The following is a 15,513-nucleotide window of genomic DNA, read 5'->3' as shown; positions in this document are numbered from 1 at the left end:
ATAATTCAGTCACAAAGGGACAAATGTTACAGAATCCCATTTGTATGAGGTATCTAAAGTAGTCAAATTCATAGACACAGAAAGTACAATTGTGAGTCCCAGAAATAGGGGAGAAAGGATAGTTATTGTTTTATGGATATAAAGTTTTAGTTTGGGAAGATTTGGATTTTTTGAGATCTATTGCACAGGTTGGTGAATATACTTAATAATTGTGCACTGTCGGCCGGGTGTAGTGGCTCACACCTGTACTCCCAGCACTTTGGGAGGCTGAGGTGGACAGATCACCTGAGCTCAGGAGTTCGAGACCAGCCTGCTTAACATGGTGAAACCCCATTTCTACTAAAAATACAAAAAATTAGCAGGGCATGGTGGCGCATGCCTGTAATCTCAGCTACTCGGGAGGCTGAGGAAGGAGAATTGCTTGAACCCAGGAGGTGGAGGTTGCAGTGAGCTGAGATAGCACCATTGCACTCCAGCCTGGGCAACAATAAAATACTTGTGCACTGTCCATTTCAAAATTACTAAGACAGTAAATTTCAAATATTCTCACCACAAAAAAACTAAATATTTGAGGTTATGAGTATGTCAATTTGATCAGTTATTTCATATTGTACTAAAAATTTATGACATCACTTTGTACCCATAAATATATACAATGATAATTTGTCAATGTATAATAAAATTTAAAAAAATCTGTTCTGTCTGACTCTTCACATGGATCGTAGACTCACCTATATCTTTGTAATGTCAGGCATTGGTCATTTGAAAAACATCTGTTGGCCAGGCGCACTGGCTCATGCCTGTAATCCTACCACTTTGGGAGGCCGAGGCGGGCCGATCACAAGGTCAGGAGATCAAGACCATCCTGGCTAACATGGTGAAGCCCCATCTCTACTAAAAATACAAAAAATTAGCCAAGTACAGTGGCATGGGCCTGTAGTCCCAGCTACTCGGGAGGCTGAGGCAGGAGAATCACTTGGACCAAGGAGGCAGAGGTTGCAGTGAGCCGAGATTGTGCCACTGCACTCCAGTCTGGGCGACAGAGTGAGACTCTGTCTCAAAAAAAAATAAAATCAAACATTTGCATTGTTAATATCGCTACCAATGTTTTTAGAAAAATTTTTAAATGTTGGGAAGCTATCAAGATCATGATGGTTGATAGAATTTCTCCAAAAACTCTAATATTAGCTGTAAAGCTCATATTACAAAATTTACAAAAATGTAAATTTTATCGTTTAAAAAGTACATTTTCAGTTACTTTTCTAATCTTTTCTTTTCATTCATTATTTTTTGTTTGTTTGTTTCTTTAGGCAGGATCTCACTCTGTTGCCCTGGCTGGAGTGCAATGGCGTGATCATAGCTCACTGCAGCCTCAAACTCTGGTGCTCTAGCAATCTTTTTGTCTCAGCCTCCGGAGCAGCTGGGACTACAGGCATGCACCACCATGCCTGACTAATTTTAAAATTTTTCTTTTGTAGAGACCAGGTCTCGCTACGCTGACCAGGCTAGTTTCAGACTCCTGGGCTCAAGCAGTTCTCTTGCGTCAGACTCCCAAAGTGCTGGCATTGCATGATCCACCTTGCCTGGCTTAGTTATTTTTCTTGATGTTACAAACCATGCTTCATTCATTTTCAAGAATCTGTCTTAGAAATGCCCAAGCTTGGCCCAGCGCGGTGGCTCAGGCCTGTAATCCCAGCACTTTGGGAGGCCGAGATGGACGGATCACAAGGTCAGGAGATGGAGAACATCCTGGCTAACACGGTGAAACCCCGTCTCTACTAAAAATAACAAAAAATTAGCCGGGCGTGGTGGCGGGTGCCTGTAGTCCCAGCTAGTTGGGAGGCTGAGGCAGGAGAATGGCGTGAACGCGGGAGGTGGAGCTTGCAGTGAGCCGAGATCACACCACTGCACTCCAGCCTGGGCGACAGAGCGAGACTCCGTCTCAAGAAAAAAAAAAAAGAAATTCCCAAGCTTAAATCATCAGTGTTTGTCAGTTGCACTTGAAATTAATAATGTTCCATGAAAAAAGGAGTTCTGATTTCTCAAAACCCAATCAATCACAGAACTTGTTTTCCTAAAGACAACCATCATACGTCTATACAGTATAAATGCTTTATGTGTATTCATTGGTTTTTGTTGTTGTGAATATGTGAGGTGAATAGTGCAATAACTAATAATACAATTTGGAGCCATTTTTTTGGTGAAGGTAGCAGTTTTTTATGTTGTTTTGTGTTGTTTTAGCAGTTTTGTTTTGTTTTGTTTTGAGACGGCGTCTTGCTCTCATTGCCCAGGCTGGAGTGCAGTGGCGTGATCTCTGCTCACTGCAACCTCTGCCTCCTGGGCTCAAGCAATTCTCCTGCCTCAGCCTCTCGAGTAGCTGGGATTACAGGCGCCCGCGACTACGCCAAGCCATTTTTTTATATTTTTAGTAGAGACAGGGTTTCGCCATGTTGGCCAGGCTGGTCTCGAACTCCTGACCTCAGGTGATACACCCACCTTGGCCTCCCAAAGTGTTAGGATTACAGGTGTGAGCCACCGTGCCCGGCCGAAGGTAGCAGTAGTTTTAACCACCATTGCTTTTGAACCATCAGTGTAAATATCAACACTGTAGAAAGGCAAATTAAACCCTACTACTGGCTAAGTGCAGTGGCCGTACTACTCACACCTGTAATCCCAGCACTTTGGGAGGCCAGGCAGAAGAATTGCTTGAGTTCAAGAGTTCGAGATCAGTCTGGGCAACATGGCAAAACCCTGTCTCTACAAAAAAATACAAAAATTAGCAGGGCATGATGGCAGGTGCCTGTAATCCCAGCTATTTGGGAGGCTGAGGTGGGGAGGATCGCTTGAGCTTGGGAGGTCGAGGCTACAGTAAGTTGCGACTGTGCCATTGCACTCCAGCCTTGGTGACAAAGTGAGACCCTATTTCAAAACAAAAACAAAAACCAAAAAACCCTAGTATTATTAGAAAAAAATTGAACCCATGGGCCCCCCTAAAAGAGTCTCAGGAATCCTCAGGGCCCAGTGATCGTACTTTGAGAACTTCTGCTCCAGACTTATGTGAAAGAAATTAACCCCTCTTTGTTTAAGACACTTAATTAGCCTTTTAAATACAAGATAAGTTGCATCTCTAGTTCTCAAATAATTTTTGGCAGATTTGCCAAAAATTCAGTCATTATACAGAGATAGAGACTCTTGAATTTGTAGTAGTTTACTTCAAATTATTACAGTATTTCAAAAACTATATTTATTGTTGATTTAAATAAACATTGTTATTTATTTTTTGAGTCAGAGTCTTGTTCTGTCTCCCAGGCCGGAATGCAGTGGTGGGATCTTGGCTCACTGCAACTTCCACCTTCTGGGTTCAAGCAATTCTCGTGCCTCAGCCTCCTGAGTTGCTGGGATTACAGGCCTGCATCACTATGCCCGGCTAAGTTTTGTGTTTTTGGTAGAGACAGGATTTTGCCATGTTGGCCAGTCTGGTCTCAAACTCTTGGCTTCAAGTGATCCTCCTGCCTCGGCCTCCCAAAGTGCTGGGATTATAGGTGTTAGCCACTGTGCCTGACCAAACATTGTTGACTTAAATCAACAATGTTTGTTGCTGATTTCCATTAAAGGCTAGAAATTACTGGCCGGGTGCGGTGGCTCACGCCTGTAATCCCAGCACTTTGGGAGGCTGAGGCAGGTGGATCACGAGGTCAGGAGATCAAGACCATCCTGGTTAACACGGTGAAACCTCGTCTTTACTAAAAATACAAAAAATTAGCTGGGCGTGGTGGCGGGCACCTGTAGTCCCAGCTACTAGGGAGGCTGAGGCAGGAGAATGGTGTGAACCCAGGAGGTGGAGCAAAAAAAAAAAGGTGGCCGGGCGCGGTGGCTCACGCCTGTAATCCCAGCACTTTGGGAGGCCAAGGTGGGCGGATCACAGGGTCAGGAGATCGAGACCATCCTGGCTAATACGGTGAAACCCCATCTCTACTAACAATACAAAAAATTAGCCTGGTGTGGTGGCGGGCACCTGTAGTCCCAGCTACTCGGGAGGCTGAGGCAGGAGAATGGCGTGAACCCAGGAGGTGGAGCTTGCAGTGAGCCGAGATCGTGCCACTGCACCCCAGCCTGGGCACTGCACTCCAGCCTGGGCGACAGAGCGAGACTCTGTCTCAAAAAAAAAAAAAAAAAAAAAAAAAGGCTCGAAATTACTGCAATGTCCACCATTAAGTTTCTGATAAATAAAAAAAACCTTCATACATACTGGACTAGATTAAACCACACTACAAAACAGAACTCTATCTATATCAGAAAACATTGTTTAATTTTAGGGAAAATGATATACATTTGTATACTAAAATGGAATAATCCTCAGGATAGAGCAAGTGAAGAGATTATGGCACAGAACCATTCTTTGATTTTGTTTGCTTCTCAAATATTTCAAATACTTGCTTTACAAATATATAATATTTCCTTTTGAAACATGCCTCATATTCTTAGTATCTTTATGCTGTGTTCAAAAGTAGGGTAGCATGGCCTTCTCAGGCAGTTCTGCTTGGAGATGAGGACAGCACGCTCTCTTGTACCTCTCCTCCCTGTTCCCAACTGTTACAAACACAGTGAATATTTATTTGGTCCACAACTGGGGACAGTAGAAAGGACACCAGCTTGGAATCAGTTCGGACCTCTGTCTGCTGCACACCTGAATCCCTGGGAAAGTAAGTTACTTAATCTTTCTGAGTCTGAATTTTTTCACCTGGCATATGGCAATGAAAATACATATATCTCAGATCTACTATGAGGACTAATGGAGGTAAATAAAGCACATCAACCCTTAGCACAATGCTAGGTGCATAATAGATACTTCATAAATGAGAATTATCATTATTTTAGTTCAGTGTCTGAAGGACTTGTTTAGGTTTTTTAAGGTCTGCTTTCACAATTCTCTTTCAATTGGTAAATTCAAATGCCCAAGCCTCCTCTGGTATGCTACTCTGGAAAGTTAAGTGCTTACGAGTGTCTTGTTTTGTTTTTTTTTTTAACCATTTTTTAAAGCAAAATTTTCTACTTTCCTTTCTTACCACCAAAGAGTCATTTAAAGAAGAAGAATGCTCTTATCCTCTTGATTTCCAAAGGGAGTTTAACTTTAAGATGCTTTTTGTGTGCTTATGGTTAAATGTATTACTCTACATTATAAGTTGAATATTACATATTATTCATCATATAGAAGCCCATCTAGCAAGACAGCCACAGTTTAAAACAGATGAATAGTGTGAACTAAAAACTAAAACTTGCAAAAATACCTATATTATGCCCCCTAATTGATCTAAATTATATAGTAAGAATATAGCCTTTGTAAGAAATTTTAAAAAATGTTTATTTTTTTAAATTTCCAGTTCTTTTAGTGTAGCATGGCAGAAGGAACAATGCCTATGCCCACACAAATACCTGCTGATGGAGATACAGTTAAGTATATCTTTCAAATATAACTCTGCATTTTGTACTTCGATAAGATTATATAGCTTAAAAATATTGACTTGGTAAACTGATGTATGCATAGATGATAAAGTCTTGTTTGTTATGTTTGGGCATGAATTAGCTTTTATACTAATTGGAGTTAAGTATCAATGGTGATTTAGATAATTGTTACATGTTTTTTGAGTCCGATGACCTTGTTAGCAGTGCAAAAGACTATCTCTATTTAACACCAAAGAAATTCAAAGTAAAACTTCTGAATCTCCCAATAAATGAGAAGAACAGTGCTGTTTTGATGGATATATTTGCAGAATGTATGCACTGACAATAAATAATTTTTTAATGAAGTTATTTTAGCAAATGGTTGGATGGCTGCTTGCTGATTGCTTTACTGGGTGTGAGCTTAGAGCAAGTTTTCTTTTTTTTTTTTGAGACTGAGTCTGGCTCTGTTGCTCAGGCTGGAGTGCAGTGGCACGATCTCAGCTCACTGCAACCTCTGCCTCCTGGGTTCAAGTGAATCTCCCGTCTCAGCCTCCCAAGTAGCTGGGATTACAGGCACCTGCCTTCATGCCCGGCTAACTTTTGGATTTTTTTTAGTAGAGACAGGGTTTCACCATGTGTGCCAGGCTGATCTCGAAGTCCTGACCTCAGGTGATCTACCTGCCTCAGTCTCCCAAAGTATTGGGATTACAGGCATGAGCCACTGCACCTGGCTTGTCATTGCTTTTCATAAATAACCATCAGAGGAATTTCTCAGAGACTGAAGCATTGGCTTATGCTCATTCCATTTTATCTTTGGGCTGTCTTGTTTAACAAATCATGGTTAATACTCCTTTGTTCACATGACTCTAAAACATAAAATTTTAGGATTAGAAGGGATCCCAAAAGCCAATTAGTCAAACATTATGCAAATACTGATACGCAAATACTGATATGCAAATACTAGCAACAAATCCTTTAGCAAGTGTCTTAGTCTGTTTGGGCAGCTATAACAAAATACCCTAGACTTGGTAATTTATAAACAATAGAAATGCATTGCTCACAGTTCTAGAGGATGGGAAGTCCAAGATCAAAGCTCCAGCAGGTTTGGTGTCAGGTGGGGGCTTACTCTCTGCTTCAAAAATGGCTTCTAGCTGTGTCCTCACATGGCAGGAGAAGCAAACAGTGTCCCTCAAGCTTCTGTTATAAAAGCACTAGTCCTATTCATGTGGGTGGAGCCATATGACCTAATTACCTCTCCAAGTCCCCCTTTGTTTTTTAAAAAATTTAAATGATACATAATATTAATACATATTGATGGGGTACATACAATATTTTGTTATATGCATGGAATACATAATAATCAAGTCAGGGTACTTCATGTATCTATTACATCAAATATTTATTATTTCTATGTTTTGGGAACATTTCAAATTCCCTCTTTTAGCTATTTTGAAATATACAATACATTGTTATAAATTATAGTCTCCCTACTCTGCTACAGAACATTAGAACTTATTTCTTCTGCCTAACTGAATGTTTGAACCCATCAGCCAACCTCTATTCATCCCACTACTCACACACCCTTCCCAGCCTCTGGTAGCTATCATTCTACTCTACCTCTATGAGGTCAACTTTTTAAGCTGATGCATATGAGTGACATATTTGTCTTTCTGTGTCTGACTTACTTCACTTAACATAATGACCTCTAGTTCCATCCATGTTAATTCAAATGACAGGTTTTCATTTTTTTGTGTGGCCAAATTGTATATATATATTTTTTGAGATGGAGTTTCACTCTTATTGCCCAGGCTGGAGTGCAATGGCATGATCTCAGCTCACTGCAACCTCTGCCTCTCAGGTTCAATTGATTCGCCTGCCTCAGCCTCCCAAGTAGCTGGGATTACAGGCATGCGCCACCATGCCTGGATAATTTTGTATTTTTAGTAGAGATGGGGTTTCACCATATTGGCCAGGTTGGTTTCAAACTCCTAACCTCAGGTGATCCACCCACCTCAGCCTCCCAAAGTGCTGGGATTACAGGCATGAGCCACCATGCCTGGCCCCAAATAGTATTTAAATGTGTATATATACAACTTTTTAATCCATATATCTGTTGATGGACACTTAGGTTGATTCCATATTTTTGCTGTGGTGAATACTGGTTCAATAAACACAGGGAGGCAGAGATCTCTTCTGTATACTGATTTTTTTTCCTTTGGGTATATACCCAGTAGTGGGATTGCTAGATCATATGGTAGTTCCATTTATAGTGGAAACAAAGAATGAGAGAAAGAGAGGGAGGAAGGGAGAGAGGGATAAAAGAAGTGAAGGGAGGGATTGAAAAAAGAGTGACTAGGATCATAATAGAACTTAAGTTTCCATATCTTAGCTATTGTAAATAATGCTTCAATGAACACAGAGCATCACACATCCTGATTTAAAATTATATTACAAAGCTCTAGTAATCAGTATAGTATGGTACCATCGTAGAAACAGAAACATACACCAGTGAAACACAATAGAGCTCCCAGAAAGAAATCCAAACATTCACGGTTAGCTAATTTTTTTTTTTTTTGAGACGGAGTCTCGCTCTGTCGCCCAGGCTGGAGTGCAGTGGCGCAATCTCGGCTCACCGCAAGCTCCGCCTCCCGGGTTCACGCCATTCTCCTGCCTCAGCCTCCAGAGTAGCTGTGACTATAGGCGCCCGCCACCATGCCTGGCTAATTTTTTGTATTTTTAGTAGAGATGGGGTTTCACTGTGGTCTCGATCTCCTGACCTCGTGATCCGCCCACCTCAGCCTCCCAAAGTGCTGGGATTACAGGTGTGAGCCACCACACCCGGCAGCTAATTTTTTGAAAAGGGCACCAAGAGGACATAATGAGGAAAAAAAAAAATCTCTTCACTAAATGGTTCCAGGAAAACTGAATTTCTATGTGCAAAAGAATGATATTGGACCATTATCTTATACTATGCCAAAAAACCAACTCCAAATAGATAAAAGACCTAAAAGTAAGACCTGAAATCATAAAACTCTGAGAAGAGAACATAGGGGAAAATGTCCTTGACATTGGTCTTCACAATACTTTTTTTTTTTTGGACGGAGTTTTGCTCTTGTTGTCCAGGCTGGAGTGCAATGGCGCTATCTCTGCTCACTGCAACCTCCGCCTCCCAGGTTCAAGCAATTCTCCTACCTCAGCCTCCCAAGTAGCTGGGATTATAGGAGCCCACCACCACGCCCAGCTAATTTTGGAGGCTGAAAACTGGACATCTTATGTAGAACCATAGAAACTGAGATAAGTAGATTTTACGTCTGAAACTGACATGCCTTTTCTTTTACTAGGCCTTTAGTACAGAGGTTTGTGTTTCTCTGAGTAAAGCTGGGCTTGAGATTTGATGTTGCTATAGTGTGATTCTTACTACCCTATGGGCTTTTTTTGGGGGATAGAGTTTCGCTCTTCTTGCCCAGGCTGGAGTTGCAGTGGCACAATCTCTGCTCATTGCAACCTCTGCCTCCTGGGTTCAAGGAATTCTCCTGCCTCAGCCTCCTGAGTAGCTGGGATTATAGGCATGTGCCACCACGCCCGGCTAATTTTGTATTTTTAGTGGAGAGGGAGTTTCTCCATGTTGGTCAAACTGGTCTCAAACTCTCAACCTCAGGTGATCTGCCCGTCTCTGCCTCCCAAAGTGCTGGGATTACAGGCATGAGCCACCGTGCCTGGCCTACCCTATGGGCTTTGAATGCCTCTGGTGATACCTGGTGTTGAGGGTGGGGTTGGTTTGCCAGAGGATGTTTTTCTGATGATGATTTCACCCTCAACCTTAAGTCTTCCTTTTGTGCTATGCCTCAGAAAGAGTATGTCTCTTGCAATATCTCTTGCAAAGAATATGTATCTTGACAGCAGTTAGCCTGGTGATGAAGGTACATGAGAATACTTTTTTATTTGATTGCCAGTCTTAGGCAAACACAATGCTTCTGGACCCCAGGGTTATGACCTTCTCTTTCTCTTCTTCTGACATGGTTCTGAATCCATTGTGAATTTCTGCACGTCTTCTAGGGCTTCAAACTTTCTTTGTGTTCCCTACTTTCAGCAGCAATGTGCTTTCACCAGCACCCTAAGAGAGTGCTTCTTGGCTCTTCACCCACAGATGAAGGCTTTTTTATTCTGTAGAGGAGAAAGTTCTGAGTGGAGCTTCTTGCCAGCATTGCTGCTGTTGCATGTCCCAGTTCTGTAACTTGAGAAAGATTTTTTTTTTCAGAGTTCTATCAATCTTTCACTGAATGTCTAGTTGAGTTCAAGGAGAAAAAGTTTTCAAGGAGCTACAGATTATTTTTTGTTCTACAAAAAAGACACATGCTCTGCTCCCCTCCTCTCCTCTCCCCTCCCATCCCCTCCCCTCCCCTCCCCTTTTCTTCTCTTCTCTTTTTTCCTTTTCTTTTCTTTTCTTTTCGAGACAGAGTTTTGCTCTTGTTGTCCAGGCTGGAGTGCAATGGCTCAATCTTGGCTCACTGCAGCCTCTGCCTCCTGGGTTCAAGCGATTCTCCTGCCTCAGCCTCCTGAGTAGCTGGGATTACAGGCATGCGCCACCACGCCTGGCTAATTTTGTATTTTTAGTAGAGATGGGGTTTCACCATGTTGGTCAGGCTGGTCTCAAACTCCCGACCTCAGGTGATCCGCCTGCCTCAGCCTCTCAAAGTGCTGGGATTACAGGTATGACCCACCACGCCCATCCTGTTTTCTTTTTTTTAAATTTATATAGAGTTGCCCAGGCGGGAGCGCAGTGGCGCAATCTTGGCTTACTGCAACCTCCGCTTCCTGGGTTCAACTGATTCTCGTGCCTCAGCCTCCTGAGTAGCTGAGATTACAGACATGCACTACCACGACCAGCTAATGTTTTTTTTTTAGTAGAGATGGGGTTTCACCATGTTGACCAAGCTGCTCTCAAACTCCTGACCTCAAGTGCTCTGCCTGCCTCGGCCTCCTGAAGTGTTGGTATTACGGGCGTGAGCCACCACACCTGGCCTGCACTTGTTTTCATCTCAGCACTATTCACAATAGCCGAGACATGGAGTCAACCTAGATGTCCAACAATGGCAGATTGGATTAAAAAATGTGGTACATGGCGAGGTGCGGTGGCTCACGCCTGTAACCCCAGCACTTTCGGAGGCCGAGACAGGCGGATCACCTGAGGTCAGGAGTTTGAGACCAGGCTGGCCAACATGGTGAAACCCTGTCTCTACTAAAAATACAAAAAATTAGCCGGGCGTGGTGGTGGGCACCTGTGATCCCAGCTATTCGGGAGGCTGAGGCAGGAGAATCGCTTGAACCCAGGAGGAGGAGATTGCAGTGAGCTGAGATCACACCACTGTGCTCCAGCCTGGGCAACAGAGCGAGATTACATCTCAAAAAAAAAAAAAAGTGGTACATATACACAGTGGAATACTATGCAGCTATAAGAAATGAAATGTGTCCTTTGCAGCAACATGGTTGCTACTGGAGGCCATTATCCTAAGTGAATTAATACATGAACAGAAAACCAAATACCACATGTTCTCATTTATAAGTGGGGGTAAACATTGGGTACTCATAGACATATGAGTATGAGACTCATGCCATAGATGGCAACGATGGACACTGAGGACTACTAGAGGGTGAGGGAGGGAGGGGGTGAGGCCAGAAAATCTACCTATTGAGTACTATGCTCAGTACCTGGGTGATGGTATCATTCACACCCCCAACTCAGCACATTCAGTATTCCCACATAACAAACCTGCACATGTACTCTCTGACTCTAAAAGTTGAAATTACAAATAAAAATTAAATACATACATTAAATCAAACCTTAATAAACTGAAAAATATAATTAATATACCGTGTATTCTCTACTTAGAATGGACAGATTTCCAAATAAGGACAAATAAAAACCAAACCAGAAAACAAACAAAAAAAAGCAGCTACAGGGCTGGGCACGGTGGCTCACGCCTGTAATCCCAGCACTTTGGGATGGCGAGGTGGGTGGATCACGAGGTGAGGAGTTCAAGATCAACCTGGCCAACATAGTGAAACCCCGACTCTACTAAAAATACAAAAATTAGCTGCGCGTGGTGGCACGGCTATAATCCCAGCTACTCAGGAGGTTGAGGCAGGAGAATTGCTTGAACCAGGGAGGCAGAAGTTGCAGTGAGCTGAGATCGTGCCACTGCACTCCAGCCTGGTCAACAGAGCGAGACTCTGTCTTAAAGAAAAGAAAAGAAAAGAAAAGGAAAGAAAAGAAAGAAAAGAAAAGAAAAGAAAAAAAGAAAAGAAAAGAAAAGAAAAGAAAAAAGCACCTACAGATGATTCCTGTTTATGGCTCAAACTTTTTACTTGTCTGGCAAGGCATGTTCTAGCAATTTGCTCCTTGCTTTAGAACTCTTCTCACTGATGTCTGCGTCTTTCTTGCCTAGAGAAGTTGATGCTCCCATCTTGTCTTTTCCTGTGGGTTCCTGTCTCTCCTTCAATTCTGGAACAATTGGTTGACCTGAAACATCAGTACTAGGATGAGTTTTTAAAAAGTTGTGATCTTGCCTTAGTCCATTATTTTATTCCTGTATTATTAGTAGTGATGTCTTTTTTAAGCTCTCCACATCTCTGAGCAGAAACTGGAAATGAATATAACTGAGTTTTGTATATTGACTTTATATCTTGCAACTTTGATATATTCTCTTAGTAGTTCTGGTAGATGCTCTGTAGATTCTTGTATATTTTCTACCTTTTTTCAATATAAAATAACAAACTCTTTTGAATATTTATGCTTTTTGTTTGCCTTATTGACTGGTAAGAACCTCCAGTACAGGCCAGGTGTGGTGGCTCACTCCTGTAATCCCAGCACTTTGGGAGGCTGAGGCAGGAGGATCACAATGTCAGGAGATCGAGACCATCCTGGCTAACATGGTGAAACCCTGTCTCTACTAAAAATACAAAAAATTAGCCCGGCATGGTGGCGGGTGCCTGTGGTCTCAGCTACTCGGGAGGCTGAGGCAGGAGAATAGCGTGAACCCGGGAGGCGGAGCCTGCAGTGAGCCAAGATTGCACTACTGCGCTCCAACCCGGGCGACAGAGCGAGACTCTATCTCAAAAAAAAAAAAGAACCTCCAGTACAATGTATAAAAATGGCAAGAGCTGACATCTCTGCTTTATTTTCAATCTTGTGAGGAAGCACTCAGATGTTTACTATTAAGTATGATGTTAGATTTAAATTTTTTTCTAATACAGTTTTTATCAGATTGACGAAGTTCTCTTTAATTCTTATTTTACTAATAGACTTTAAAAATCACAAATGGGTATTTGATTCAATTCATCAAATATAATATTTTTCATTTATTGAGTCAGTCCTATGGTGATTTTACTTTATACTATTAATATGGTGAAATATGTTTATTGATTAAAAAAAATTTTTTTTTGAGACAGGGTTTTACTCAGTTACCCAGGCTGCAGTGCAGTGGCACAATCATAGCTCACTGCAAACTAACTCCTGGGCTTAAGTGATCCTCTCGCCTCAGCCTCCAGAGTAGCTGGTACAATGAGCATGTACCACCACACCCAGCTATTTTTTTAGTTTTTATTTTCAGTAGAGACAGGGTTTTACTATGTTGCCCAGACTGGTCTCAAACTCCTGAGCTCAAGCAATCTTCCAGCCTCAGCCTCCCAAAGTTCTGGGATTACAGGCAGAAGCCACCATGCTCAGCCCTTAATTTTTAATTTTTATGGGTACATAGCAGTTCTATATATTTATGGGGCACATGAGATATTTTGTTATAGGCACACAATGTGTAATAATCATATCAGGACAAATGTAGTATCCACTACCTTAAGTATTTTTCATTTCTTTGTGTTAGAAACATTTCAATTGTACTCTTCATTCTGCTAAAATGTACAATTTATTGTTGACTATAGTCGCCCTGTTGTGCTACCAAATACTGGGCCCTATTCATTCTATCTAACTATATCCTTGTACCCATTAACCATCCCCTCACCACCCCCACTACCCTTCTTAACCTCTGGTAACCATCCTTCCACTCTCTATCTCCATGAGTTCAATTGTTTTAATTTTTAGCTCCCACAAGTAAGTGAGAACATGTGAAGTTTGTCTTTCCATGACTTGCTTATTTCACTTAACATAATGTTAGATTCCATCCATGTTGTTGGAAATGACAAGACCTCATTCTTTTTGATGGTTGAGTAGTATTCCATTGTGTATATGTACCACATTTTCTTTGTCCATTCATCTGTTGATGGACACTTAGGTTGCTTCCAAATCTTGCCTAGTGTGAATAGTGCTGCAATAAGCATGGGAGTGTAGATACCTCTTCAATGTACTAATTTCTTTCTTTTGGGTATATACCTAGCAGTGGGATTGCTGGATCACAGGTAGTTCTATTTTTAGTTTTTTGAGGTACCTCCATACATTCTCCATACTAATTCACATTCCCACCAATGGTGTAAGAGGGTTCTCTTTTTTTCCACATTTTCGCCAGCATTTGTTATTGCCAGTCTTTTGGGTAAAAACCACTTTAACTCAGGTGAGATGATATATCATTGTAGGTTTGATTGGAATTTCTCTGATGGTCAATGATGTTGAGCACCTTTTTATATACCTGTTTGCCATTTGTGTGTCTTCTTTTGAGACATGTGTATTCCAATCACTTGCCAGTTTTTAAATTGGATTATTAGATTTTTTCCTATTGAGTTATTTGAGCTTCTTAGATATTCTGGTTATTAATCCCTTATCAGGTGGATAGTTTGCAAATATTTTCTCCCATTCAGTGGGTTGTCTCCTCACTTTGTTGATCACTTTCTTTGCTGTGTAGAAGCTGTTTAATTTCATATGATCCCATTTGTCCATTTTTGCTTTGGTGTCCTGTGCTTGTGGGGCATTATCCAAGAAATATTTGCCCAGGTCAATGTCCTGGAAAGTTTCCCCAATCTTTTCTTTTAGTAAGTTCATAGTTTCACGACTTAGATTTATGTCTTTAATCCATTTTTATTTGATTTTTATATATGATGAGAGATAGGAGTCTGTTTTCATTCTTTTACATATGGATATCCAATTTTCCCAGCACAATTTATTGAAGAGACTCTTCTTTCCCTACTGTATGCTATTAGCACCTTCATCAAAAATGAGTTCACTGTACATGTCTGAATTTATTTCTGAGTTCTGTATTCTGTTCCATTGGTCTATGTGTCTGTTTTCATGCCAGTACCATGCTGTTTTGGCTACTGTAGTTCTGTATTATAATTTGAAGTCAAGTAATGTGATTCCTTTTTTTAGACAGAGTCTCGCTCTGTTGCCCAGGCTGGAGTGCAGTGGCATGATCTTGGCTCACTGCAAGCTCTGCCTCCCGGGTTCATGCCATTCTCCTGCCTCAGCCTCCCGAGTAGCTGGGACTACAGGCGCCTGCCACCACGCCCGGCTAATTTTTTGTATTTTTAGTAGAGATGGGGTTTCACCATGTTAGTCAGGTTGGTCTTGATCTCCTGACCTCGTGATCCACCCACCTGGGCCTCCCAAAGTGCTGGGATTACAGGCGTGAGCCACCACGCCCAGCCTATTTTTTCTATTTCTGTGGAGAATGTCATTGGTATTTCCATAGGGATTGAGTTAAATATGTAGGTTGCTTTTGGTGGTACGAACATTTTAATGATATTGATTCTTTCAGTCCATAAACATGGAATATCTTTTCATTTTTTTGTGTCCTCTTCAATTTCTTGCATCAATATTTTATAGTTTTTCATTTATTGATTTTTGAGTGCTGAAATAACCTTGCATTTCTAGAATAAATGCCAATTGTTTTAATCTATAATCTTTTTTATATACAAGTGAATTGATTTGGTAATGTTTTGTTAAGATTAAAAAAAAAAACCTCCATGCAGTATGATTTCTTCTAAATGAAATTCTAGAAAAAGTAAAACTATAGCAACTGAAAACAGATGAGAGGTTGCCTGGGCTGAGGGATGAAGGTTATGAATTGACTGGATAGGGGCTAAGAGGGAAAGCTTTAGGGATGTCAGAAATGTTCTATATGGTGATCA

General features: G+C 41.4%; 1 protein-coding gene across 1 annotated transcript in view; it reads left to right on the top strand.

The window, feature by feature from the left end:
• The first annotated feature begins 4,586 nt into the window (after positions 1 to 4,586).
• SEPTIN14 (septin 14) overlaps positions 4,587 to 15,513 on the top strand; it is a 92,079-nt gene continuing 81,152 nt past the window's right edge. Inside the window, exons 1-2 of the mRNA XM_055293065.2 lie at positions 4,587 to 4,703; positions 5,382 to 5,450. Of these exons, the coding sequence (XP_055149040.1) occupies positions 5,397 to 5,450 (54 nt within the window). The 5' untranslated portion in view covers positions 4,587 to 4,703; positions 5,382 to 5,396. The remainder of the gene's footprint in view (positions 4,704 to 5,381; positions 5,451 to 15,513) is intronic.

The sequence above is a fragment of the Symphalangus syndactylus genome, chromosome 9 (genome assembly GCF_028878055.3).
Source record: "Symphalangus syndactylus isolate Jambi chromosome 9, NHGRI_mSymSyn1-v2.1_pri, whole genome shotgun sequence".
In the NCBI taxonomy this organism is placed as follows: Eukaryota; Metazoa; Chordata; class Mammalia; order Primates; family Hylobatidae; genus Symphalangus; species Symphalangus syndactylus.
This window is presented reverse-complemented; position numbering and strand designations above follow the sequence as displayed.